The 25,687-nt window shown below is 34.7% G+C and overlaps 4 protein-coding genes across 6 annotated transcripts; 1 reads left to right on the top strand and 3 right to left on the bottom strand.

The window, feature by feature from the left end:
* Positions 1-10,647: 10,647 nt before the first annotated feature.
* Ntmt (N-terminal methyltransferase) lies at positions 10,648-11,860 on the bottom strand. The gene is made up of 2 exons (XM_066296157.1): positions 11,166-11,860; positions 10,648-11,107 (listed from the first exon to the last, which is right to left on the bottom strand). Exons 1-2 carry the CDS (start codon positions 11,642-11,644, stop codon positions 10,762-10,764), a joined length of 825 nt encoding a protein of 274 aa, XP_066152254.1. The 5' UTR covers positions 11,645-11,860; the 3' UTR covers positions 10,648-10,761.
* Positions 11,861-12,035: 175 nt separating this feature from the next.
* On the top strand, positions 12,036-14,519 carry ScsbetaA (Succinyl-coenzyme A synthetase beta subunit, ADP-forming). Its single transcript, XM_066296106.1, has 7 exons — positions 12,036-12,247; positions 12,355-12,632; positions 12,685-12,847; positions 13,127-13,391; positions 13,448-13,563; positions 13,617-13,805; positions 13,859-14,519. The coding sequence occupies exons 1-7, from the start codon at positions 12,185-12,187 to the stop codon at positions 14,141-14,143; spliced, it is 1,359 nt and encodes a 452-aa protein (XP_066152203.1). The 5' UTR covers positions 12,036-12,184; the 3' UTR covers positions 14,144-14,519.
* Positions 14,520-15,799: 1,280 nt separating this feature from the next.
* On the bottom strand, positions 15,800-17,588 carry LOC136346744 (reticulocalbin-2). Of its 2 annotated transcripts, none has more exons than XM_066296132.1 (6): positions 17,220-17,588; positions 16,982-17,168; positions 16,749-16,899; positions 16,515-16,694; positions 16,319-16,461; positions 15,800-16,263 (listed from the first exon to the last, which is right to left on the bottom strand). In XM_066296132.1, the coding sequence occupies exons 1-6, from the start codon at positions 17,410-17,412 to the stop codon at positions 16,092-16,094; spliced, it is 1,026 nt and encodes a 341-aa protein (XP_066152229.1). In that variant the 5' UTR covers positions 17,413-17,588; the 3' UTR covers positions 15,800-16,091. The 2 variants fall into 2 exon arrangements, with proteins under 2 accessions (XP_066152229.1, XP_066152239.1); XM_066296142.1 differs by having other exon boundaries at positions 16,982-17,151; positions 17,220-17,414.
* Positions 17,589-18,120: 532 nt separating this feature from the next.
* Positions 18,121-25,600, bottom strand: LOC136346711 (probable multidrug resistance-associated protein lethal(2)03659). 2 transcript variants are annotated; one of them, XM_066296077.1, is made up of 18 exons: positions 24,838-25,600; positions 23,974-24,084; positions 23,498-23,632; positions 23,238-23,442; positions 22,800-23,182; positions 22,619-22,749; positions 22,397-22,564; positions 22,185-22,336; positions 22,002-22,141; positions 21,632-21,947; positions 21,408-21,581; positions 21,177-21,358; positions 20,833-21,123; positions 20,556-20,778; positions 20,018-20,242; positions 19,185-19,966; positions 19,012-19,134; positions 18,121-18,960 (listed from the first exon to the last, which is right to left on the bottom strand). In XM_066296077.1, exons 1-18 carry the CDS (start codon positions 24,909-24,911, stop codon positions 18,714-18,716), a joined length of 4,062 nt encoding a protein of 1,353 aa, XP_066152174.1. In that variant the 5' UTR covers positions 24,912-25,600; the 3' UTR covers positions 18,121-18,713. The 2 variants fall into 2 exon arrangements, with proteins under 2 accessions (XP_066152174.1, XP_066152181.1); XM_066296084.1 differs by lacking the exon at positions 23,974-24,084 and having other exon boundaries at positions 23,238-23,452.
* Between the last annotated feature and the right edge of the window lie 87 nt (positions 25,601-25,687).

Here is a 25,687-nt window from a genome sequence, read left to right as displayed (position 1 = left end):
GAAATCGTTTGTAAATATAAACTTTACGTTCCAAGTAATAATGATATTCTCACATACTAATATAGTATAAACCCGACGGTTAGATTTTTGTCTATTTCGGTTAAACCAACAATAACAAAATGTCCAGGAGTATTGACTAAAAAAATTAAAATAATTACATCGACATAAGTGAGATATTTATCAAGTCAATCGCTCAAACAAGTTCGAAAAGTATCCGATGCCAGATAACCATCCATGTATAGATACAGTATAAGTCAAAAATCAGGAGTGATTTGATTTGAAAATATAATATTTCGACAACAAAACACAAAGGCAAATGAGGAATTTCGTGAATCTTTTCGACTTGATTCTATCGGTAGATATAAAAATGAGAATAAAACCTTTGGGGAGGAAGAAAAAATTTCATTCTCATTTTCACATATTCTTGGCGAATCCAAGCCCCGTATTTGAAATTATGTCATCAGTTTTTTCAGTGGTTTCTCATTATTTATCAAATATTTCCTGAAATGTTATAAATTTGACAAACCCGTTTGAATCGCAAATCAAACAGACGCCCTATAGGAGGATGTGGTCTCACCAAAACAAAAACAAATCTCAATTTCAGGAAAACTTACTTCGTTCTAATTATACAAGAGACAATTTTGAAATATGTTAACAACAACCACCTTTTGTCTCTAACCTCATTGTTGTTAAATGAACATTCGATAAATGAGAAATCTGTTTTTTTTTCAGTTGATATGTCAGGCACACAGATAATTTTCCTTTCTTCAGCGCACATAAGATGTATAGATAAACACAGGTGCGATTATAATAACAAAAAAACCCAGGCTAGTATCAACATGATCAATCAAATTAAAATGAGTACGGGACGCAATGTCTAATCAGTGTCACCAATTTTAGACCATGACAATAAGAATCGACATCTGAAAATTTTCTTGTCAGAGATCCGTCATGCGCTGGTACAATCGGCGCATATAAGACTGAAGTGGTCATGGAAACGTCACTCTCTGCGAGTTCTTTATCATGGATGATAATCTTATTTGCCAAAAAGGGCCTCGAAACTGCAACAATCGATGCTAAATCCAGTTCTTCTAGATAATTTTCCAAGGCAGAAAAATTATTAAATACCCGATATAATCACCTTAAGTGCTCATTAATTTATTGCTGCCAATCATATTTCGTCGTAATAAAGTCGTCATGCGCGTCATACGTCCGACCCGCATTCCCGTCCGTTCCACGTTGACATCGGGCGTCTACCTTTAATAATTAAAAACGTAAAAGGTACGTCCGAAGTTCTTCGGATAAAAACTGGACAACGTGTGGCATTCCCGATGCATTTTAGCTTAAATGTGAATACCTTAAATGTCGCCTTCAAATATTCCAGCGGATCTTTTCGACCATTGATTTTTGTTCTATAAAATTGCCCTCAAGTATTTTGACTGACCGTATTAACTGGAAATCGCTGACGTACAAGGAGAGCTTTATTTTTTTTCTCGATCGGTTGGGTAGAAGCGCAATGAGCTCGTATTACACGTTTGAACAATGAAATGGCAGTACGGCCATACGTATATGGGGAATTTTATTTATTTACACGTTCGAGGATTGGTTTCAGCTTTTTTGTTGTTACTTCGATTCGAGTGGCGTTAATTGCCTTATTGGACTGATTAAAAATAACCGATTATCATCTTATTAGTAGCACTGGACAGAATATGAATTCATGCCTCAAACTTGGATCCATTTTTCAATTTTCGCAAAAGTATTAATTACATACAACGGTTTGTAGGAATTTTACGTATTCAAAAATTGACGATATTGGGAAAAATATTTGACCTGAAATTAAAATCAAAAAACGTTTCTGTAACGTTTGAGATATGACATTCATTTTGGAAAAGAGTCTTCTCGTATTGATATGTTAAAAATATAACATAGATTTTGAGTTTCAGAATTACCAAATGCTTCAAAATATTTTAAAAAAATTAATTTGAAATTAAAACGCAGGGAAATCTCTGCAGGAGTGAAACCTGAAATCTTTACTAAATTTTAATATCAATATAAAATATCGTCGATTCATCATAATCTTCTGAAGATCCAGACTATCCAAAAAGTAAATTAATAAACAAGTAGTTTTACTTTAAGAAGAAAGCTTTTTGTTTAGCCTATGTTAATGGAAGATTTTCTGTATATAGGGTGCTCGTAAATCAACGATATCCCTTGAAGGGTGGATAGGCCAACTGAAAATAAGTTGATTTAACTAAATTTCCCTTATTCCAAAAGATGATAATACCCGAGATACAGGATGTCAAAGGTGAAAAAGTAAATCACATTTTCTGTAATACGTCTCCACTATTCCAAACTAATTTAACCAAATTTCGTACTCGGTAATTTCTTGAGATGATAAATTAAAATTTATCGATTGTTATTTTATATTATTATCATTATATTATTAGCACTTACATCCAACTGGACGGCAAGCAATTTGAGCATGTTATTTGATTTTTATTTAGTGTTAAATGAATACCATTCATTTGAAAGTAACAAGTGTTTCATTTGAGTTCCTAATTATGAAAATAATTTGACAATGAGCTTCTTCTGCAGTGAATTTGCAATACATTTACTAAAAAATAAAACAGCAGTATTTATTTAAAAATTAATAGACAATAAATTTGCATGCATCATCAGCTTTAGATGCTGTTTTCTCGCAAACTGTTTCTTCTAGCGACTTCATAAGAGTAAATCTTTTCTAAGCAGGAAAGGTGAGAGGAAAGACTTATCCAGTCCAAAATAACATACGCCATAGCGCAAAAAAGTTATGGCAGTTTAAATGAGTCCTAATGGTCGCTTGTAGCGCCCTCTAGAAGATACACCAAAATTATCGATATAATTGAATTTATCATCTCAAGAAATTCCCCAAAACAAAATTTCATTAAATTAATTCGAAGTGGTGGAGACGCATTAAAGAATATAGGATTTATGTCCTCAGCTTTCACAGAGTGCATCTCGATTATTATCATATTTTGTACTAAGACGAGTTGAGTTAAATCGACTTATTTTGAGTTGGCCTATCCACCCTCCAAGGGATATCCTTGACTTACGGGACACTCTGTACATATGTATGTAGGTGTGTCATTTATTATTATATTGTATGGCAAATCATTTGATTAATGAACATACGAATTTGGTTAAACAAGGAGAGTTGGGCAGAACTTCATGCAAAAAATCATTGCTACATTCGGACTTAACAAAATTTTGAAAATTACTGAATCATCCGGGAAAAAATTTAATTTTGGTCATTATTACATTTGTGGATTGAATTACATCTGAACGGTGTCGCATTCAATCTTCGACACTCGATGAACTATTCCAACGTAAAATATCTAATAAACTATTTTCTATTGGAAAAAATTCTAAAACCTTTATAGATAGTTTTGAGTAGAACACAACGTAATTCTCAAAAAAAAAAAACATACTACTTGCATCGTTTCATAGCGTATTTATTATTATACTAATAATAATCAATTCTACCCAGATATGTAGACAATGGCCACCGTGCGTACGTCCGCCACTGTAAATTAATGACGCAAAATAAGTAATTTGGTGCCGTGATCACAATAACTTGAAGTTGACCGGTTTATGCAACTACAATTTAGCTACGTTGCTATAAATTTTTAAAGAAAAAGGGTTTATCCACTCAAACTTCCATCCTTATGTTGCATGCCTTTCAACAATGTATTTATTAATCAATGATAATTAAGGCACATGTTTTCGTCTGCCTTTTACGGAATGAAAACGCGTGCTTCCTTTGATGTAGGTCAAGCATGGATCAGCTGTAAAGGTGTTCACGATATAATAATTACTTACCCAACGATAATCATCCGGATTGTTATCAGCGCAAACCGGAAGTGATCAGAATTACTCTGTGCGCATTTTGCACTAATCGTGCTTAAATGTCTGCTTTGTAAACTGATATCATCTTTGCAGGACCGCAATCGATGAAATTGGAAAAGTCACAATGATTTTAATTTTTTTCTCTCTCGTGTGTCTCTCGGAACACATTAGTGCTCTTTGGTCCATGGCCCGTCGGGGCAATACACAGAGGACTGCAATCGGACGTGACACCCGAATATTTCGCCGACTTTTGGTGGTCAAATTACGGAGAAATCAAAATTACAATTACCTTCGAACGGGTATTTAAAATGTTTAAATCCCATAAAAATACTCAAGTGCGCAGAAAATACTTCAGCGACCGTCCGATAAAACGGGCGATTAAATCCGTTCTTGGAAGGGCTGGAAATATGCCAGTTTAAGGTTTTTGCCTCCCAAATTTGTGAAGAAATTACCTTGTTAGTCTTGTGATGCGGCATAGAGATAGTAGTACATGCAAAGTAATCTTTATTCCTCAATATTGAATTTAAAAAATCCATCGATGTCCATGCTTTTTAAATTTTTTATCACTTATTATTGTCCTAATATGAATATCGCGTTAATTTTTAGTCATTATTTGTTGTTTGAGCCAGTTTATATCACCTGACGAAAAAAAATATATTTCGTCGTTAATACGTTTACATCTATTTGAATTAATGATTTTGGGACTTCTTCACTTTAAATCAAATTGTGAGACAAAAATCCGTTAGTGAAGTCAAACTTCAAGTGCTCCAGTCGTCAACTATGGCCCATTTCCTGAATACGACAATTAAAGATTCAAAATTCCAGCTTTCCAACATGTAAGTATGAATTCGCTAAGAAAACAGGTTGGAAAACCGGTGACGATTTCCAGTTGCAGAGTGGTCCAAATTCGAACGAGGAGTCTAGAAACAATTAAAGCTGGTATTGTATAAATTATGGCAAAATTGCGGAATTAGTCAATAAAATACAATTTTGTGAGTAAGAACATTTCGAGCAGTTCCGTGGATATCCAGTAAAAAGCGAAAGTTTGCAAGATCGTTTAAAATGTTTCCCGTCTTTAATTGATAAGGTTTAATATACATATAAAGTATTGGCACTTTGCCACACCTATAAAATGGAATAATAGGAATTTTAATCCGACATTTACACTACACGCAATCATCAACTTTTTTTTAACATTAAGGTAATATATCGAACCACGTGTTGTTTTTTCCTTAAGTGTGTTACGTGGTCGTCCTAGAGGGGTTCGATAGAAGTTAAAAAAGGAATTAAACAAGAAAAGCCATCGCATCACGTTCTTCGAGAAAATTAAAATTATATGCGAATAGAAAGGAGTAGGCAAAAAATACACAGAAAACGTATCCCTGGCATGAGTGTATATTTTTTTATAATCAAAGCAACTGCAGGCCTCCAGTCTGGACCAAGTACTCTATACTAAGGGAATTATTTATCGCTAGGAAAAATTTGGATATGTGATGTCGTTTAATGAGAAACTAAGAAGCATCCGAAATTATCTGCAGTTCCTAATAAATTGAATCAACATTTCAAGAGTGTAAAAAATCAATTGAATGAAATTACAAAAGTTTATATAAATGCCTAAACGTGCTCCAATGTTATATTCAATAATAACATGATTTCATCATTGCTGACTCCTTCCAGGCATGCGACAGATCTTACAAATAAACATGGGGAAAATAATTGCACACTAAAAATCTTTGAGAGCGTAAATCCTCATCATTTTAATAACTTTTTTCCAAATCACATATATGCACCGAGTAATAGTTTATAAAACTCATTAAATTTGACTTATCGTAAAGTAAATTGTTCCACAACATTCCGAAATATCGCCTCTCTAAGTTTAAAAAATAACGCAAAGTTCTTACTTTCAACCTACTGCACATTTTCATGACGATTTTTAATTTTATTTTTAAATTATTTGTTCTATTATTTCAAGAGAATAACGTTTCGAAATATCGGAGAAACGTTTTCCCCAAAACGGATTTTTAATATTAAAAACATCATTCATTTTTCCATTAATTTCCCGGTTAGGTGATTTTACCACGGTCAACCCTTGGAAAAGCAACTCATAACTTACTCCCGGTAGAATTGAATTAGATTAGTCCCATTTTCGAATATAGTATCACATATTGATAAATTATTATAGTCATCTTTAAACAATGTCTGCAAATGATGTCCAAACCGATTTGCATTCAGCAATTAATTTTCTGTCCTATAACGTTTTTCAGAAGTCATAGCTTCTACATTACACATGCAGACAGACATGTAGTATCATTAAACACCTATTTATCAATTACTTTGCATTTTGAAACATCGGATTCGATTAATAATAAGCTTTCTAAATGAAGAATAGATTGTACGACGGAAAAATAACGAAATAGAAAAAACGTCCTGAAATATGACAAATGGTCCCTTTGAATGCCATTTTCGATTGTGCACCACGTTTAATACGAGGAATTAACATATACTTATGTAATAACAATGGCGCATTTACATGTTCCAGTCATATTATATTCGATTATGATTTATTAGTAATTTAAAGATTCGAACGATAAGCCATTCAAACGATTTAGTTTGTCGCTTATTAAAAGGAAAGAAAGGATTCATTTCCGGTGGGTGAATCGTTTAAAATAGTACCTGTCCCATGCATGTTCCATATCATTCGACGAAAATGATCACAATAAGTAAAAATTATTTCTTCTTTATCCGTCGTGAGATGACATATACATGAGACTACAACTTAAGGCCCAACTGCAAGAAGCATATTTTTTCCTTTTTGTTAATGGCAAATTTACAGTTATAAACGCGAACAGGTTGAACAACCCTTTGCACATGCCTATTTTTTGCCCTTCAGACGAATAGTTCCGGGGTTATTATAGCTACTAAAATAGGGCTTCTAATAGATGTTTTTGTAAAAAGAAATGCCCTGCAGATGTTCCCTCATCGCGATTAAATCGATGGAATGTCGCCGAAATTGCCTGGAATGAGGTAACGGTAAAATATGAGAAGAACGTTCGAAGTGAGAGGAATTCATTGCTTACAATTAATAAGTTGAGTTTGTACTGAGAAGAGGGAACATTCATCTCTTGATAAAAACAATACGTTAAATAAGGAGAGGAATAGCCAGGTGTTCCACATGGATTTACCGTCTCTTTTTCGACAGTTGCGTTAGTGCGGCACGCGTCGAAGGTCCTCTTCAGTTAATTTACTTCCCAGACACGCAAAGTTACTACGAACGCCGACTGACCCACCCATGGCCCTTATGGATTTTATTATCGAAAGCTTGGTTTAACAGTGGTATACTAATCAGGAACTTCGAAGGCAGAATAAATAAATTAAAAATGAAAAGGTGGCAGCCATACAGAATAGATGCAGCTGGGGCGCTTAGAAATTCAGAAAAGATCAACGAAATTCGTACATTTTTAGAAAAAGGGGGAAATATGGAGGCACTAGACACCATTTTCAGAATTCCGTTGTCAGAGAAAATTCTGATTTTGTCTCGCCAGCTCTTTCATTTAAGAAATCTACGAAATACAAAACACACTGACGGTAAAAACATGGCATTTTGCACATCCGAAATTAAGGCGAATTTTTGAGAAAAAATCACATCAATTACATCAACATGATTTTTATGAATCAGTGGAACACTGATTTTTTTTTTAATCCGCCGAATTCTTTTTGTTTAGATTACCGTTATTGGCAATATTACTGCATCATTACCAAACAATTTAATATCTCTCTTTCGGCAGGGGGTACTTATTTATCCTTATTCGACACCCAATCAAAGTGAAAACCACCGACGGCCCCTCCACACAGTGGTGAAATTAAATTAAAACTCAACATAAAAGCCAAAATGGGAGTACGAATACAGAAACGCATCTCGTTACACGAACTAATTACAAAAATGAGGAGTATTAATTAACAATATGTAGGTTAAGTTGGGGCTCATCTGCTTTAAAGCTGACGTGTAAGCAGTAAAATTAATTACCAAGGTTTCAGCTGCTAAGTCAAAGCGAAATGCAAGATGGCAATAACAATCTGATTTTGTAGGACCGCTTCGATGTGTCTTCGATGAGACAATTGTTAACATTATAGTTGGTAATTTAAGATAATTGTGCTTGAGCATATAATTTAAAAATCACTTATTTAAACGTATCATTATAGTTTACCGAGCATTCCTTCGTTGTAATAACTATCCTCAGTTTTAACCCAAATTTAGATGACCGTTATAGTAAATATTTTTCGAAAATTGCGAATTATTAGTACTGCTTAGCATAATAAACTGTTTATAATTAAGCAATATGTATATCGGCCGTAAAGCAGCAACGAAAATATAGGCGAAGGCTTGCCGAAAGGCAGGTGCCACTGATAATACGCAGGTATCTTCCGCTAACTGTAAAAGTTATTTGGCGAATCTTGAATTAAAACATAAATCAATCTGGGAGTAATCAACGTCTCAGTTTATTACATTGCCAAATTAACGGATTCGCAGAGGATTCAATGCAGAATTAAGCATGTGAATTGTATTGCTGGTGCAGCTTACTATGGGGACTTTTTTGGCAAGTACAGTACTACAAAATTACTTAAACATGAAGACTAAAAAAGCTCCAATACGAAGAGTTGTCTGATAAAATAAGTTGACAGTACTGGGTACTTTCAAGTCGGCCAAAGAAACACAAACATCATAATTCTTAATCTATAAATCAGTATTATACATCTATTTCTGCATTTAATTTCTCAACTCGCAGGATAAATTATCGTTTTTCTCTGCAATGAATTAAATTATGGTTCATAAGTATTCTGAGCCAGCATGAGCTTTACAATTTTAAGCTGCGACCGCTTTTTCTGTCTCCTCTTATCAAAGCCATCGTAGCCTATTATTTTATTGTTGGTCGAGTTTCTCATATGGTGGTCAATTTTTTTAGTTTATTTAATAGATTTTCTATTAAGAACTAAATCCGCTAGTTGATGGCCAAAGAATTATTGATATGGATTTCTTTAACGTTTTTAACTCGAGAATATAGATAGATTCATCAATTATATGAGAGGATAAGATTATGACGAAATGTTTTTATGAGAGTGCCATACGGATCACATTATGAATTTCAAGTTTATTTATGAAATGAGTCACTGCCCTATACGTTACATAGATTACGTTTCTGCCAGATACGCCAATATTTGCTTCTTTATAGCGTTCACACAAGTATTTGTAGTTATGTTCTGATATTTGAACATCAGCAATTGAGTAACGGGGTGAAATAAGGAATTTGTTCCATCAAGTTGACCTGTATGAAATTAATTCCTTCTTGAAATGAGCCATTTAATTATTGTCTCTCAATTATGTTCCCTAGGATATTCTCTTATGTTTTTAAAATACAGAACTCGGGAATTAAAACTATTCTTCAAAGTACTGATTGTGGAAATGGAACTTGCAGGAAATGAAGAATGATTGATAATGATAGCTATTGTAGACAACAATATATAAACTGAAAAAGGTCTAAAGAACATCTTAAGGAAAGGGGAAAAGACTTCTGCTGAGAAGCAGAACAAATCGAAACAGAGAATCAGAACTACAATTGTATAAATTGAGAACATGTTATGCTTCGTTCGACAGGCCATGGTACCGATCATATACCAAGTTATTTACCTGTTTTATATAAACATTTTAGATAGTATTTTTAATGGTACTCTGCCGAAAAATTGGTCTGATATTAACGAATTTGCACCACCAAGATAAAATCATTATAATTCGTACTTTTTTTACAGCTCCGAAGAAGGCCAATTTTCAATCTGTCTTCCAGCTTTACTAGATTCAAATTCACTATTACAATAATTATTTTACGATTAATAACGATCCGGAATTTGATAATTTCATAGTTCAAACACAACAAAACTGCTTTGAAATGAAAATTTTTAAATTTTCTTCACAAAAACTAAAAAAGTTCGAACCAATTCCACCATTTTACAGAAAAACAAATGAAAAATATCGATCATAAACCGACTATTGTTCGTTCGTATTATTTACTTCAAACGTTCTGAGAGGGTGAACATCCGATTCATGCCGATTTAACCCGAAAAGCTGAAATTAACTGGTCCTGATAGGTAATATCAAAAATCCTTAATTTTTTGGGGAAACACCGTATTAATGTACCATTAACTTGTACGAATCAGTCCCTAAATAAAATGTAAAATACTTAATGATGTTAAACTACTTTCCCACACATTTAGTGAGACTCACAAACTTGATCTAATAGTATAATTTCAAATTTATGAATTTAAAACCTGTTTCCGTTAAGATTGCTTATTGGAACATTCTGCAAATTATTTTGTTTGTAATGTAAATACTAAATTTGTCTGTATAATAAAAAGCAACACGTGCCCTCCTGAGACCGAACCTGGCGGGATTCGCTCCCTGTCCCACACCTGCCGTGCACATCCACATTCATACTGGTACAGGTGTTGACCGAAGCCTCAGCAAAGGTGTAGCTACTCGCGCTACCCTGCTGCGTTCGATCGACGCGTGCCCCTGATTTTTCTTTCTGATCTTCAAATAGTTGGATGTGCCTTTTTCAGAACGTCAAATAAAAGCCACGAGGGATGACAAGGTGAAGACACGCTGATAACCTAACGAAAGTATTTGTGCATGAAGAAACGAACTGGTTCTGCTAATAGAAGCAGGTAATTCTTTGGTAAAATACACCCGTAACACAAATTAAAAGATGCAAATTCTTTTGAATGAAAATTTTATTTTTTTTGTACTTTTCACACAAACATTCATTTTCAACCTCACAAAAATCTTTTTGCCACATAATTTTCATTTAAAACTCAACAAAATTTTCTTCACTTATCTACGACGCCTTCAGGTTGTAACAAAGATAACTGATTATCAAAATCACCATCCTCAGGAGAAATCTCCCCTGATGACCCTGTATCACTGCTCTTAATATCCTTTATCATGGCATTGAATTGACTAGGTTTCAATACAAACATATAAACGCTATAAATCCCTTTAGGAAAATTCAGTTGTTTGGTCACTCGAAAGCAGTCCAAATCTGCCTGCCTAAACAGGTCCTTAAGTACTCCTATAGGCCTAGTCATGGACGAATCTCTTTCATCTACTTCTATTGAATCTGTTGAAGTTATGTTTTCCTTAACAACTATAAGCCCGTTAGATTTTAAGCCATTTCTAAAATATTTTCAATTTTGCACTTGATCAATAAGACAATTCTTCGTAGAACACCTACCGACAGTTGGTGAAAAACTGCACAAAATCTGTATCGGTGAGATGCCCTAGCACCCATTGGATCCAAATTACATCATATTTTCCAGCCTCAGGTACAAAGTTCTGTAGTCCCACTGCAAACATTTCTCCTATTTTATTTTCCATCAAGTTTGGACCTATGTAACGCTTTGCTGCTTCCAAAAATAATGGGTTTTGCTCCACCATATCAACTTTATCAAACAAATTACACAGCAAGAATCTAGTGATTCTCCCTATTCCAGCACCACAGTCCAAAGCATAACCTCTACCAGGAAACTGCTTGGAATTAAACAATTGTTTCAATAAAGATTTTGAGCCATGTATGTCTGTGGCTGAAATTTTTCCGAAACCTCCAAGCATGCCATTTATTGTGGGTGGAACTTGAGACCAGTATTTGGCTGCTTCTTCGTAAAACTCTTTAGTTTTGCTGCTTTGGGTGCTTGATATGGTATCAGTAGTCATGATTGTGGATAGAAGATAGCGGTATTCTCCTGGGCACTTGTCACTTTAGGCAAAATAAGTATTACAAAATTACAATGTTTGTAGTATAATAACATTCGTGTTAAACTGCAATTCTATGAAGAATTATTAGATTTAAACTAATTCAATTAAAGAGAAATTTTGAAATGCATTTTTTTAGGTTAAATTTTGATAGAGCAATAAAACACTAAGTAAAACAGGTAAATATTGTATATAATGTATAGTTTCCGACTGCACCAACGATGTCAGTACATTTTCTATCTTTCTTTGATAAATATCATACGACATAGAGAAAACTATTCCAGTACTTTACTTAAATTTGTTATGATCAGTTTAATTTTAGTAGCAGTAGTTGACATCTGTCACTGTCATCGTTGACATGATTCATATTGAAACATAGAACTCAAAAACCATTCTAATAAAAAACGATAAAAACCACTTTAAGTAGTAGTGGCAGTAAGTAGTGGTAGTGGTTCAGGTCCTAAAAAAAGCCATTTAATCGCCCCAGCAAAAAAATAAGTTATGGCCACTTTATTAAGAACCCTGGCTATTACTGAAAATGTGATAGCAAAGGGATGTCCCAAGGTATGACTTAACTAAACTCAAAAATTCAACACAACCTTGACTTTACTAATTCAGGCCTTGCACAACAAACATTACATAAACTATTACCAATTTTAAATTATTTTTAGATTTTGGGACCTGTAGCCAACACTAACAATCGTTGGAACCCCCAGATGCAACAAAAACGAAACCTGAATGTTCATGAGCATATAAGTTACACTTTACTAAAAGATGCTGGGATACCAGTACCAAAATTTGGAGTGGCAAAAAACAAACAAGAAGCTCGGCAAATTGCCGAGAAACTGAACACCAAAGAATTAGTGCTTAAAGCCCAAGTTTTAGCAGGGGGTCGTGGCAAAGGTTCATTCAAAAATGGTCTTAAAGGAGGAGTTCGAATGGTTTATTCGTAAGAGTGATGTTAGTGGTTTTTGATTTTCTAAATAAAATTTTAATTATAGACCGAACGAAGCTGAAGATATTTCAGGGCAAATGTTGGGTCAGTATTTGGTGACCAAGCAAACAGGAGAGAAGGGTCGGATATGTAATGCAGTAATGGTAGCTGAACGTAAATTCCCAAGAAAGGAGTTTTACTTTGCAGTCATGATGGAGAGAGCATTTTCTGTAAGTATACTATTGTAAATATACAACATACAATGTGTTACTTTTAAAAAATTATCTAGATAAAAGTCAGTTTTTAGATAACTAACTGAACTTTGCCAATAAATATTAGCCTGTAGGATAATTGTTTCTATATACATATTTACTTAGGACTCAAACCAAATTATCAATGTATATCAATTCTAATCAGAAATTTTATTTATAAAATCCAACAAATTTTAAACTGCACTTTGTTTTTCTTTTATTTCTTCTCCTTTCTTATATCTTGGTCCAATTTTTAAGGGTCCAGTCATAATTGCCTCATCTCAAGGCGGAGTAAATATAGAAGAAGTAGCTGCTGAAAATCCAGATGCCATAATTTATGAACCCATCGATATTATCAAGGGTTTGTCTAAGGCACAGGCAGAAAATGTGGCTTCAAAAGTAGGCCTGGAGGCGAAAAAAAGCCAAACTGCTGATATGCTGTTGAAAATGTATGATCTTTTTGTGAAGAAAGACGCCCTTTTGATCGAAATTAACCCTTATGCTGAAGACGCAGGAGAAACTTGTGAGTCTTAATAATTCCTTATGTAGCAAATTGCTGAAAACTGAGTATAATCTTAGATTTTTCCCTGGATGCGAAATTCCGATTTGATGATAACGCTGCCTTTAGGCAAAAAGAGTTGTTTGCTCTAAGGGATTGGACTCAAGAGGATGAGAAAGAAGTGGCAGCAGCCAAGGCAAGAAATTATCAGTTAATTTTTACATTTAACAACATCAGCGTAATTTTTAGTTCGATTTGAACTACATCGCACTTGATGGTAATATCGGTTGTATGGTAAATGGTGCCGGTCTTGCCATGGCCACCATGGACATTATCTCTCTACACGGAGGCTCTCCAGCGAATTTCTTAGATGTAGGCGGCGGAGCTACTGCTTCAGCCGTAAAAGAAGCTTTCAAAATCATTACATCAGATCCTAAAGTAAGATAAATTCTTGTTAATAAGAAAAGTTCATAAATATCTCGTTCGCTAAGGTCCACGCTATCTTGGTAAATATATTCGGAGGTATAATGCGTTGCGATGTGATTGCCGAGGGAATTATCGCCGCTGCCAAAGAGCTGAGCCTCAAAATGCCTATTGTGTGTCGATTACAAGGAACGAACGTCGACGACGCCAAAGTCTTGATTGCCAGTTCTGGGCTGAAAATCCTTCCGGTTGACAATCTGGATGAAGCCGCAAGATTAGCTGTCAAGCTGTCTAATATTGTCAGTTTGGCCAGAGACGCCAAACTGGATATAAACTTCGAAATTCCTCTTTAAGCTATTTAAACAATGTTTGCCCTATTCTTATTTAATAATAATTGTTATATTCCGAGTATTAAATAGTAATGAAAAGGCCGAAGATGCTTAGATTATCTTCACCTCTCTGGCTCACCCGATATATCGTTCATCTGAGTATTATCTATAAATTCTTAAAGTTTTTTGCTTATTTATTGTATATTTATAAGGTCAATGGATATAATGGTCAAAGAATATCCCAACGGATTAATGTTCAGGTATTACGGTATAACTTAAGTGATATATATTAATACATTGTTAATTACGCAGATATTCATCATTGTATTTGCGCACTCATTACACTTCATTTGTAATTATAAATATGTTATAATAAATATTTGTTGGCGTTATAATTTGATTGGTGCAGTTTTGCTAAAATATTAGTCTTTCAGCAACTAGATGTTCACTTACTGGGGCATGTCCAACCATTTCCTCATCTTCCATGCATATTCTTAGCATTATCCGCCAGCCCAATCTTGTATGGGTATACGGTATCGCGTCAGTCAATAGTGTCCAATATGCAATCCTAAGACTGCTCACGGCTTGTTTTTATAAAAATTTAACAAGTCTATTTTCAAAGGTGTTATTGAAAGTACCTATGTCTTTGAATAAAAACAACCCAAACAGTCATTTTAGAAACAATTGGTTCGCACTGGATAATGGCACTCTTCCTATGCGTCTAGGCACTTTAAAGAATTGCTTCGATCTCCTCAGGCATCTGTCGTCACCTCTTTAGCCAGAAAATCGGTGGTTTCGTCGCTCTCCAAATCTGTGGACCATTTCACATTGATGTTAGAATTAATTCGCGTTGCCTTCTCTGATATGGTTAAACTGTTTTAGACATCTCAAATTATTCTTAATAGAAATATGAGAACATTAAGCACTACTGAGTTGTCCAAAGAGAACTTTGTGTTTTCGTTTGTCCAATTTCGATTAGCAAGCGCCCTGACACTGTGTCTTTGATAACAACCGTGAGAAGGAGGATTCTCGATTTCGAATGAACCGTATACATGAAGTACCCTGTCGTACTTTAAAGGTAGCTATACACGTGCAGTTCGCCGGACGATTGTTGCCGAAGAGACTAACGCCTTTTAGAAAAAAAACTATCATTTTTTAAGTCAGCAGCACTTGAGTAGCGAAGCTCCCGTATCAATTCCGTATGTGATAAGGTACTACGTTTTTGTAGCCAGTCCTTAACTCAGATTTTCTTTTTTGCCTTTTTTTTAATAGTACAATTATTGCAGCTGTACATTTTTCTTGCGACACTTTTTTAAAATTAAAACTGTCGTCCTAAATTGATCGTGTATAGGAAATTCTATAGTAGTAACAGTTCTATATCGTAAACGGCATAAAACTGAAGGCCATAATCCTTAGTAAAACTGTTCGTATGTATCAACCGACGATGGTGGCCGGTCGTACCTATCAATTCTTTCATGGACGGCCGGCCGACTGTACGTGTATAAGTACCTTTATTAAATCATGAAAGAAACCTAAATTAGGTTATTTTTAATTAAATTTAAATAAGGAATCTGTGATATAATTATATACTATTAATTATGGCATACCTTATAATAAGAAAGAGAATAAGAGGATGTTATTCTCCTTATCGTCCCACCCCACTTCAAAAAAGTCAATAAATTATGCAAGAAGCCACTTCAATATATTAAACTACAAAAACATTCATGCATAAACCTAAAATGGCACATATTGTAACGCAAATAAATAAATAATCACAAACAAACCTCAACAAACCAATAAGTTAGTAATTATTTTATGTCCATCCCATATATTACTTAGTCAGGTATATTTACTTCTCAGCAGGGAAAGAAATAATTTTAAAATGAAATTTAGATTCAAAAATTAGTACTCAATATTTAGAACCTAATTAGGAGCAAAGACAGAAGGTTAAAATATAACAAAAGAACGCTCATCACAATTCATCATCAAACTGATGCAAATTGTGCAAGTGATCTCCATAATCAGTGACCTCACTGCCAACAAAAGTCTCATAGTGATCCAGAATTTCATCAAAACTTAAAAGGTCATCGTGATCATCATCACTATGTGCAAATAAATGAATCACTTCATCCTCTGCAATTTCCCTAGAAGATTTTAAAAATCAGATTTAATGTGTTAAAAAAAATACATATCTTTTACTCATTGCTAGGAACAATCCAAGACAAAACTTCTTGTCCTGATAATTTTCCATCCTGATCTTTGTCATATTCCTCATCAAATTTGTGTTTCTCAGCTAACAAATTTTCTTTGCTTAACTCTACACCTCTCTCACCAATATATTCCTTTAATAATAATTCTAATCTTATTTCCTTACTATTTTTTAAATTAGGCTTACCTGAAAGCTTATACTCCCATCTTTATCAGTATCCTTATTGTGTAATGTCTGATTCAGTACCAGCATAACCATATCTGGATCTTCTTCAGGGTTAGAGAATGCTTGGAATTCTGTTAAGTTTAACAAACCATCATGGTCTCTATCAGCTGCCTCCCACATTTCTTTATCCTCAGAAATCAGCTACTCGGTAATGTTATTGTAAGTTAATTATTGTTTCATTTTGAAATTTATTACATGTAAATTTTCTTCATGGAATCTGAGAGAATCATCTTCATTAGACTCAACACCATATGTATCAGACAAATATTCTGTCCATGACACTTTACCATCGTGATTCTCATCTGCATCATCTAATCTCTCATTGGCTTCTTCTTTTGATAACATTCTGGAGAATTATATAAATTAGGTTTAAAGAGTTTCTTTGTGATACAGAAGAAAGAAGGATGATTTTTGTATCAGGTTTTTACCTAAAAGACCTTATTATCCAAGCTTTTAATTCACTTCTATCGATGAATCCATCCTTTGATATGTCCATTTTCTTTAAGAGGATGGCAAGATGCTTCTTTGCCTCTTCAGGAGGTAAGTGATCATATTCCTCAGCTTCTTTGGCACTTCCTAATATGGCTTCATGCTCAAACTGATAGTGGTGATTTGCTAATGAAGCAAATTGCAATTCAACTGTTGAATATGCAAGTGGGGTTTTACCTGACTCCTCATAATGAATATGATCATTGGGGGAATATGCTCCATCACTCTCCCTCTCCTGATTTAAACTATTGTGTTCGTGGGCCCCATGGTGATGGCTTTTATGAACGACTGCTCCCAATGAAAAGAGGCAAAATTGCAAAGTTAAAAAGATGATAATAAAACCGCTGCACTGAATGGCAACAAATTTCATATTGAGATTTTGGTACTTTTTAAACTTGGCGTTCCAAGGAGTTGCTTATAATAAAGGGGTGTAAATAGAAACTTTCAAAAATTGATTAATAATTTGCAATTAATTGAAATTTGATTTAATTGTTGTTTACATTTACAGCTTCGTTTGGGGCGGTGTTGCCAATAGTAGCTACACAGGTGTATAAGTTACTTAAGAATAATCCCTATGGGAGGACAATCAGAAAAAATGTTTTTAATGTGAAATTTTGTTTATTCTCACAAGGACATTTACGTAATCAGCATAGTTTTTATAATTTTCCCTAAAAATATGAGACTAGAAAATATCGGAAAATTATTATTTACAAGAACAACGGCTAACATGTTCAAAAACGTCAATGTCTCAGCTGATAAAAATAATTTACGGAATATTGTTTTCCTACAACCCAAAATACATCTCAGATATAATACAATAATCATGAACAGAAGAAAACTTCAAGAAAACACAAAGGAATGAAAACGTGCCTAATGCACTACTCCAAAATAGATATCTTTTTCTTTAAAACCCTCTTCTTGCGACGAGTATTATGATCGTTTACAATACTTTCATTGCGGTTTTCGGAATAGCAGTCAAACGCTTGACTATTCCTATCCCCAGACATGCCTTTCATATTTGAAGGCTTATTTAAATTATTTTTAATAAGTTTAGTTTCCTACAATCAAAAAACGGAAATTGTACATGTAACAAATTTATTAATAAATTTATTATTCCTCTAAAGTAGCACCTTTGGTTAGACTGTCACTTTATACTTGTATTAAGTTACAAAATCTTTGTAAATTTGTAAATGTTTTTCAAAATATATAAGTAGAGATCCCGTAAGTACTTGGCAAATTTTAAATGCTATAACGTTTTGTCATAGATACATAATTCTTAAGCACTTACATATTAATTGAACTAATCATATTAAGTATCCATGACACCTTATTACCCTATATTTTAGTTTTGATGTTACTTGTAATGTATAAGTTTACTCTTTAAAAAAAATATGAGAGCAAGTTTGTTCATGTTATGCATCAAAACAAAAAACATTTTGTTGGATATTAACAACGACCTAATTAAGTCTGGAAGGCACCTGAATTTGTTGTATACAGGTATCACCAGTTTAAGTAGAAACATGACAATTGTGCAAATAGGAAAAGGATCGCATAAGGTTTAATATGCCTCCGACAAACAAGTATTAAACATTGTGCGATTCTTCTCCTACTTGCACAATTGTCACATTTTTACTTGAACTGATGATGCCTGTATACATATTTCTATTTAAATCAGTCAGAGTCCTTGATCTTCTGGAGACTCTCCTGCTCAAAATTACCATTGGCAACTACATTTTTTCGCTCATATGCCTCCTTTGCCAGCTTACGCAGATGCATCTTCATCTTTTCTCCAGTTTGCGAGACCATTTTAGCAAAATGTCCGTCTTCTTCCTGTAATAATTCGTGGGGTGCAGCGAATTCCACTGCCTCCCCATGGTCCATCACCAAAACGCGATCGCAATCGATTATAGTATTGATTCTGCAATGGTTTCCCATTAGCAAATCACAACTCTGTAAAGCCAGTAATTACCTGTGAGCTATGGTGATGACTGTACAGTCACGAAACACCTGACGAATTGTTCTTTGAATCAGAAAATCTGTATGCTGGTCTACATTGGCTGTGGCTTCGTCCATTACCAAGATTTTATGGTTTCTATTAAATTTTATTCGGTAAAATTCAAAAAAAATTGAGCTACAACTGACCTAACTATTGCCCGTGCGAGACATATGAGTTGTCTCTGACCAGCGCTGAAATTGGTCCCGCCTTCACTCACTGTAGTCTCAAGAAAAACCCCGCTTTGCTTTAGCTCCACTCGCTCTATCGCTCTATACAGCTGTTCATCCGAGCATTTCTCAAAGGGATCCAAGTTATATCTGAGACTAGCAGAGAATAAAGTGGGCACTTGCGGAATAATGGAGATTGAAGACCGAAGTGTGCGCAGTCCTATGTCTGCTGTATCCAAGTCGTCGATAAAGACGTGTCCCTCCACTGGAGCTAAACGAAACAGGGCGGCCACTAACGAAGACTTCCCAGCCCCGGTCCTACCAACAATTCCAATTTTCTCCCCTGCTTTAAATTCTAACGTCAAGTCTTTGATAGAAGGCGAGCCGTCGGGAGTGTATCGCAAATAGGCATGTCTAAAAGCGACACGTCCTTCTTTCGGCCAATCGATGGGAGGCCGATCGGCAGGGAGGGCTTCCCAAGGACCTTCCTCCTCTAAGCGCATATACTGCAAGACTCTTTCAACGCTAGTCATATTGGAAGCCACTTCAGCCGATTGGCGCACTCCAAATTGAAGCATCCCGGTCAAAATTAAACTTTGAGCTATTACAAGTCCGACATTGCCGCTGGAGAATTTTTCGCTGTGGAAAATTAAGAACTGGAATGTCACAAAAGTCAGAAATATGGTACTGATTATGTCCAAATAAAAACCCAATGCTTCACTGGTGTGCAGGAGTAAGGTCCAAGTACCGGTATGTTGGTCCTAATGTTTTCAGTCATTGATTCGATAGAAGACAATTATGGATGTACTTACCTGAAGGGTATCAAATTCGCGAATAATCATGCTTTGAGCCTTAAAAGCTCGGATACTTGGCAACCCAAAAAGACTGGCAGAGACGTGGGAGAAAACGGGGGCTTTGGTAGTGCCTTCTAAGCGTTTGACATCTTGCGCCGAGGCCAAGTAGATTTTACGGGCGTAAATAAAGAAGAAACCCAGGATTATTGCTGGGATTACCATCCAACTATTCACAATAAACACCTATAAAAACATGTTATAATCAAATGAAGCTAAAAAATATTAACACATTCCACCTAATGAGTCTTGGAAATCGCAAATCTAAACATCTGGCAATGGTGATTTTATAACAAAAAACCGAGGCATTGTTGCCACTTTTTGGAGATATTATTTACTGAAATTCCTTAAAAATTAGTGAGTGGATTCCAAAATGCGTATTATCCAGATTGTAAAATTCCATAATTAATGATAAACCTGTTTTGAGCTTTCTTTGTGTTAAATTTTGAATGCAATAAATATTTTGTTGCCAATTTCTAATGCCCCACAATTAACTTACCATGCTCAAAATTCCAGACATCACCAAAAAAATCTGCAACATGTCCAGTGTACACTTGGGCAAAACCTCATCAATAGCTCCCATATCCTTGGAAAATCGATTTAAGATCCTCCCAGAGGAATTGATGTCGAAAAAGGCCATTGGGGCCTTCAGTATCTTGGCAAACATCTGGTTGTGCAAAATTTTGGACGCGTTCATGCAAATTTTGTAGAATATTGTCGAGCTGGGAAACAAAAGTCCATTAATCTAAGAGTTTTGAAAATTTTCAGGTTGTTACCGGGCACTGGTAAGGGCAACAGCCAAAATAATCAATAATGAGTAGATCCAGATGTAAAACTCCTGGGACATGCCGTCTTTTTGTGTTTGTGTTTTAATTATTGGAATTGTACTGTTAGCAAATAAGGCTGAGGCAGTGGTAGTTGAATCCGAAAAATGAATTATTGTTAAATTTTCTCTTATGAAACTCGCGTTGGCAAGAGAGGTTTCCAAATTTTCAAAGGATGCTGTAGAATTAGATTCCGTCAGTTGTTTTAGTAAATCCAAATTTCGCGATTCCTCCTTGTTAGTCCTTTCAATATTAAATCCAATGCAGTTTTTTTAAAACTGAATACGGCCACTTACCAATGCGTTACCCATATATCAGAAGCATTACACATAATTTGGGCGATGATCAGCATTAAAACTAAAAGTACCAGTATAAACACTGAATTTCCAGCCCTGAAGTAGGTAATGTAAGTTGATGTTGGAATTGAGCCTTTCTCTATATGTTCTTGAGTCTCATCAGTCTCAGTACCAACCATACTCTAAAAAATCCTTTGCTGATCTACAGGCATAAATTTGATTAAAACGCACAATTATTGAGGAAACAGAACGCAATCTCTCTCTTTTAGACACCTGTGGAACTGCTAATTTTGTTGCTTCCAAATCCTTTTCGTGATGCTCTTCCTTGTGGTGTTCCACCTCCTTTGAAAGAGCTGATATGTCGTTTTCTAATTCAGCAAAAGTTCCTATTTTGTTGATTTGTCCCTGTATAAACACATTTCAATAATAGCTTCTAACGACTTAAAAATTTTTACATTGCTCATAATCACAATCAAATCAGCCCCTTTCAGAAATTGCACCTGATGCGTGACTAGAATTCTGGTCTTTCCACTCAAAAATCTCTGAACGCATTGTTCGAATAAATGTTTAGCAACATGAGTATCTACGGCACTCAAGGGATCGTCAAAAAGATAGGTGTCAGTCTCCCTATACACAGCCCTAGCTAAGGCCACTCTTGCTCTTTGCCCTCCGCTTAAAGCGGTGCCCTTTTCACCCACTTGGGTTTTGTCACCAAAGGGAAGTTCCTCGAAATCTCGCTGAAGAGCACAGACGTCTACCACTTTAGCGTATCTGATGTTTATCCATACTTTTATATGTTAATTAAGTTTGTAGATTATAATTTACCTTGCTTTGTCAAAAGGCATTCCAAATAAAATATTTTGCCGAATATTTGAGGCAAACAACCAAGGCTCCTGAGAGGTGTAAGATATCTTTGAAGGCGCTTCTAGCTTGCCCATGTTCAAAGGCAGCTCCCTTAAAATAACCTACAAGACTTAAATATTCATTATAAATTATGCCAAATTGCACCTGTAAAAGGGAGCTTTTGCCGCATCCCACAGGTCCCACAACGCAGCAAAGAGTACCTGGTTTTACGTCCAAATGAATGTCCACTAAAGTATGCACTATTGGATTTGGGCGCCAACTGGCTCTTCCTTTGACAATTTTAATGCTACTGGAATCTGATTTTTTTTAATTATCAAATACATAGATACAAATTTAAATCTGGTTTTAAATCTTGCCTTGGTCTGAGTAACTTAAAGTTAAATTTTCGCCACTCTTCAAAAACTCCTCAATTCTCCTTACCGAAACTTTGGCCTCTTCGTAGGCAGAATATGCAATAGGGAATAGAATGGACATATATAGTTGGATGGTGTTAAGTAATTGGGCCACAGAGAACACGATTTCACCTTTATATTTAATAGAATTGGCTTATTAAATTTTTTTGCAAATCTTTTACTGACCTGTAATGCTATTACCAAGCAGTACAAAAGAAATGACTGCAATATACAAAGTGGCCCTTTCAACAAACACGTTCAAAGCTGAGGAAAAGCCTTTAATATATGAGGTGCGTGCGATCATGTCCACCTCGTTCCTAAATTCACACAGTTTAAAATTAACCACTCTACATCTTGTCAGAACTACCTTCGAGCAATTTCCATAATTCTCTCAAATGGCTGTTCCCAAGCGTACATCTTAATAACCTGGATACCCGCTGTTATTTCGCTCATCAATTTTACTCTTTGGTCGGTGAGTCGGGATATTTTTCCCCGATACTTGCCTTGCAGCTTGGATAAATACCCTTGCCCAAACACTGCTTGTAGACTCATGACAATCATAGTGGGAACGGCAGCTAGGCCTACGTAGCTGTACATAACTAAAAAACCTCCTAAACCTACTATTGGCATGACCCAGATATAGTGCAAGAAGGGCATTGCAAAATCAAATCTGGCTACATCGTTGGATAGTAAATTGACTAATTGTCCTGCAGTGGTTTTTCCCAATGAAACATGATTTAATTTTAACAACTACAATGACAAATTATTTGAAGTAGAATTATTATTTTTACTATTTGCAACATACTTTGCGGTAGATGAGAGAGCTGCAAGCAATTCTCACCCTCATTCCTTCTCGTGAACAATTAATTGAACAATAATGCATTACAACTAGGTTGATAAAAGCCATAAATACTACTGCAGATCCAAGAATCCACCCATATATTGGGTCTCTTATGGCATTTTTCTTGAAATACCTGACATATAATCCCAAGACAATTGGTTGGGAAAGTCTACAATGTTCTGTTTGAATTCAAAGGGGTTATAAAGACTAGTAAGAGCACTTACTTTATAAACAATGAGTTGAGAAATATGATCAGACCATAAAACATGTAGGAGTGTGCAAATGTCTTCCATATTGCGCGTTTTAGGCTCGGTTTTCGTTTGTATTTTTCAGCTCTAAAAAGCTCTTGATTCCATTGTCTTCAGTGCAGAAGAATATTCATTAAGCTCACAAATAGATTATCTGAGTAGTATATTAATAGCAGTAACAGTTCTCAAAGCATAAATTTATGTTAATTTAAGGAATTTCAAATTTCTAATCAGAATCAAGTTTTTTTTGTGATAAAACATATTGTGAAGTTCAACATTATTGCATAAGACTATTAATGTATTTTGACCTTTTGGGAGATACCGAATTGTCTTTGTATTCGCTATGGTATTTCTTACTCAAATATTGAGCACTTGAGACAAAGAAAAATATATATTTTTAATTTACTTTCTACGGACTGATAAGGGATGTCAAGAAATACATATTCACTTACTGTTCTAACTTATCTCCTAATCCCTGGGATAAGTCTTGTTTTGTGCAATTATAGATGTCCTTGAGGAGCAGATCATTGTTATAACCCAACTTAAAAAATGGTAGAACCCAACTAAAACAAATCAATAAAGAATTGAGTATCAATTTTTATTACTCAATCTGTAATTTTTGAATGCATTGTTTCAATTAAGACTAATTTATTATTGGCGTTAATAATTAATAACAATTGAAGAATACACATAAAGAGTATAATTGATTGTAATATGCATTTGACAAACTTCTATATTGAATTATTGAGCAAATTGTGGAACAGAGAGTCTTAGCAGTGGACTAAATCAGTTTGAATTTTCCATGGAGATACTCTTAAGCTTTCACCAAACCTTTTGCCTCCAGTCCTTCAATTATTTTACTATGTCTATAATCTTTACATGAAACATATTACTATTTAAGGTAAATTCATTATGAAAATCCTAAGACATTAATGATGGATAATATTAAGTGTAATGTGAAGAAGCTAATAGGTTGAAAGCTCATTGAAATTAATATCTGATCTATGATTGGGGACTCAGTTAGGAACCAATCATGGATGTAGTCGTAGGCTTCTGTATAAAATAAATCACTAACTCAACAAAACCTAATATTGAGCTACTAACGAAATTCCACGTATAACTTGAGGCAATTGTATTGGTTAAATATATATAAATACATAAATGTAAAATACCCATTAACATATAATCTCAAGAATATTGATAAGGGACTAAACATACTACTATTCAACTACCCCTAAAACTGATCATTCCTCTGTGCGGATTTCACACGAAAATCAGTGGTTCTAAATTTATCACACATATCTTTAAAAACTTACCAATAAAATAGTTTATTTAACCAACTTGCCGACTCCTCAGAACTGGCTTTATCGTACTTTTTCGTTGAATCCATACTACTTTCGTCGCCAACTTAAGATTTGATTAATAGTGTCACTTATTCATTATTTATTGTCTGCGCTATTTAGGATATTAATTGCTTTTTATGAGTTGAAATAGGGCCTTCTCGGGCTTCCAACGAAATCCTGCTCTCATTTGAAAGAAACTAATAAAATATGGTTAGAATTTGTGTTTATGTAAGTGTCAGTGAGATGTCAAAACTAAATTTAACCCGGCTATGTTTTGATCATAACCTTATCGCTCAATTCAGATTCTAATGTTTGTTGAATCATGCTTAATGCATTTTGCAAGAAAATCACTATTGGTGAAAAGTAATAATTAAATTTCGTTTAATTTTGACAGTACACAATTGATTTTTAACAAAAACAATATTAATTTTTGCTAAAAAATGGTGATATTTCTTTTCTCTGCGCAGGCGTAAATGTGGAAAAAATAAACATTATAAAACGCGCGAAATGTTCAAATTCAAAATATAGCTCACAAATCGAAATTATTTGCCTTTTACCTATACAAACATAAATAATTATGCAAGCAATCGCGCCAAATTACGTTCATATTTATTTCTTCTACCGATAAACTATATCCGGAGATAAAAAGCATGTCATGATGAACCCATCCAATCCACACTAAACTCTTTATCTTAAAGTTACGCAATATTAATTAAATATCTACATTTGACGTGAAGCGTCTTGGATTAAATTCGCCGAACAAGATCCTAATACTTCGACAATTTGCCGTGAATTAAAACGCGTCGGCGTGACGCAGCATTCC

Source organism: Euwallacea fornicatus, chromosome 2, assembly GCF_040115645.1.
Source record: "Euwallacea fornicatus isolate EFF26 chromosome 2, ASM4011564v1, whole genome shotgun sequence".
Taxonomy (NCBI): Eukaryota; Metazoa; Arthropoda; class Insecta; order Coleoptera; family Curculionidae; genus Euwallacea; species Euwallacea fornicatus.
This window is presented reverse-complemented; position numbering and strand designations above follow the sequence as displayed.

Coding starts and splice junctions, on each gene's coding strand:
- Ntmt (XM_066296157.1), bottom strand. CDS start 11,644: ATGACTACTGATACCATATCAAGCACCCAAAGCAGCAAAACTAAAGAG. Junction 11,108..11,165: donor CAGTTTTTCACCAACTGTCG/GTAGGTGTTCTA, acceptor AAAATATTTTAG/AAATGGCTTAAAATCTAACG.
- ScsbetaA (XM_066296106.1), top strand. CDS start 12,185: ATGGCCACTTTATTAAGAACCCTGGCTATTACTGAAAATGTGATAGCA. Junction 12,248..12,354: donor TAGCAAAGGGATGTCCCAAG/GTATGACTTAAC, acceptor AATTATTTTTAG/ATTTTGGGACCTGTAGCCAA. Junction 12,633..12,684: donor GGAGTTCGAATGGTTTATTC/GTAAGAGTGATG, acceptor TTTTAATTATAG/ACCGAACGAAGCTGAAGATA.
- LOC136346744 (XM_066296132.1), bottom strand. CDS start 17,412: ATGAAATTTGTTGCCATTCAGTGCAGCGGTTTTATTATCATCTTTTTA. Junction 16,900..16,981: donor TGGATAATAAGGTCTTTTAG/GTAAAAACCTGA, acceptor ATAATTCTCCAG/AATGTTATCAAAAGAAGAAG. Junction 16,264..16,318: donor TGGATTGTTCCTAGCAATGA/GTAAAAGATATG, acceptor AAAATCTTCTAG/GGAAATTGCAGAGGATGAAG.
- LOC136346711 (XM_066296077.1), bottom strand. CDS start 24,911: ATGGATTCAACGAAAAAGTACGATAAAGCCAGTTCTGAGGAGTCGGCA. Junction 23,633..23,973: donor TTAGGAGATAAGTTAGAACA/GTAAGTGAATAT, acceptor TCTGCACTGAAG/ACAATGGAATCAAGAGCTTT. Junction 20,779..20,832: donor GTTGCCCTTACCAGTGCCCG/GTAACAACCTGA, acceptor TTTGTTTCCCAG/CTCGACAATATTCTACAAAA.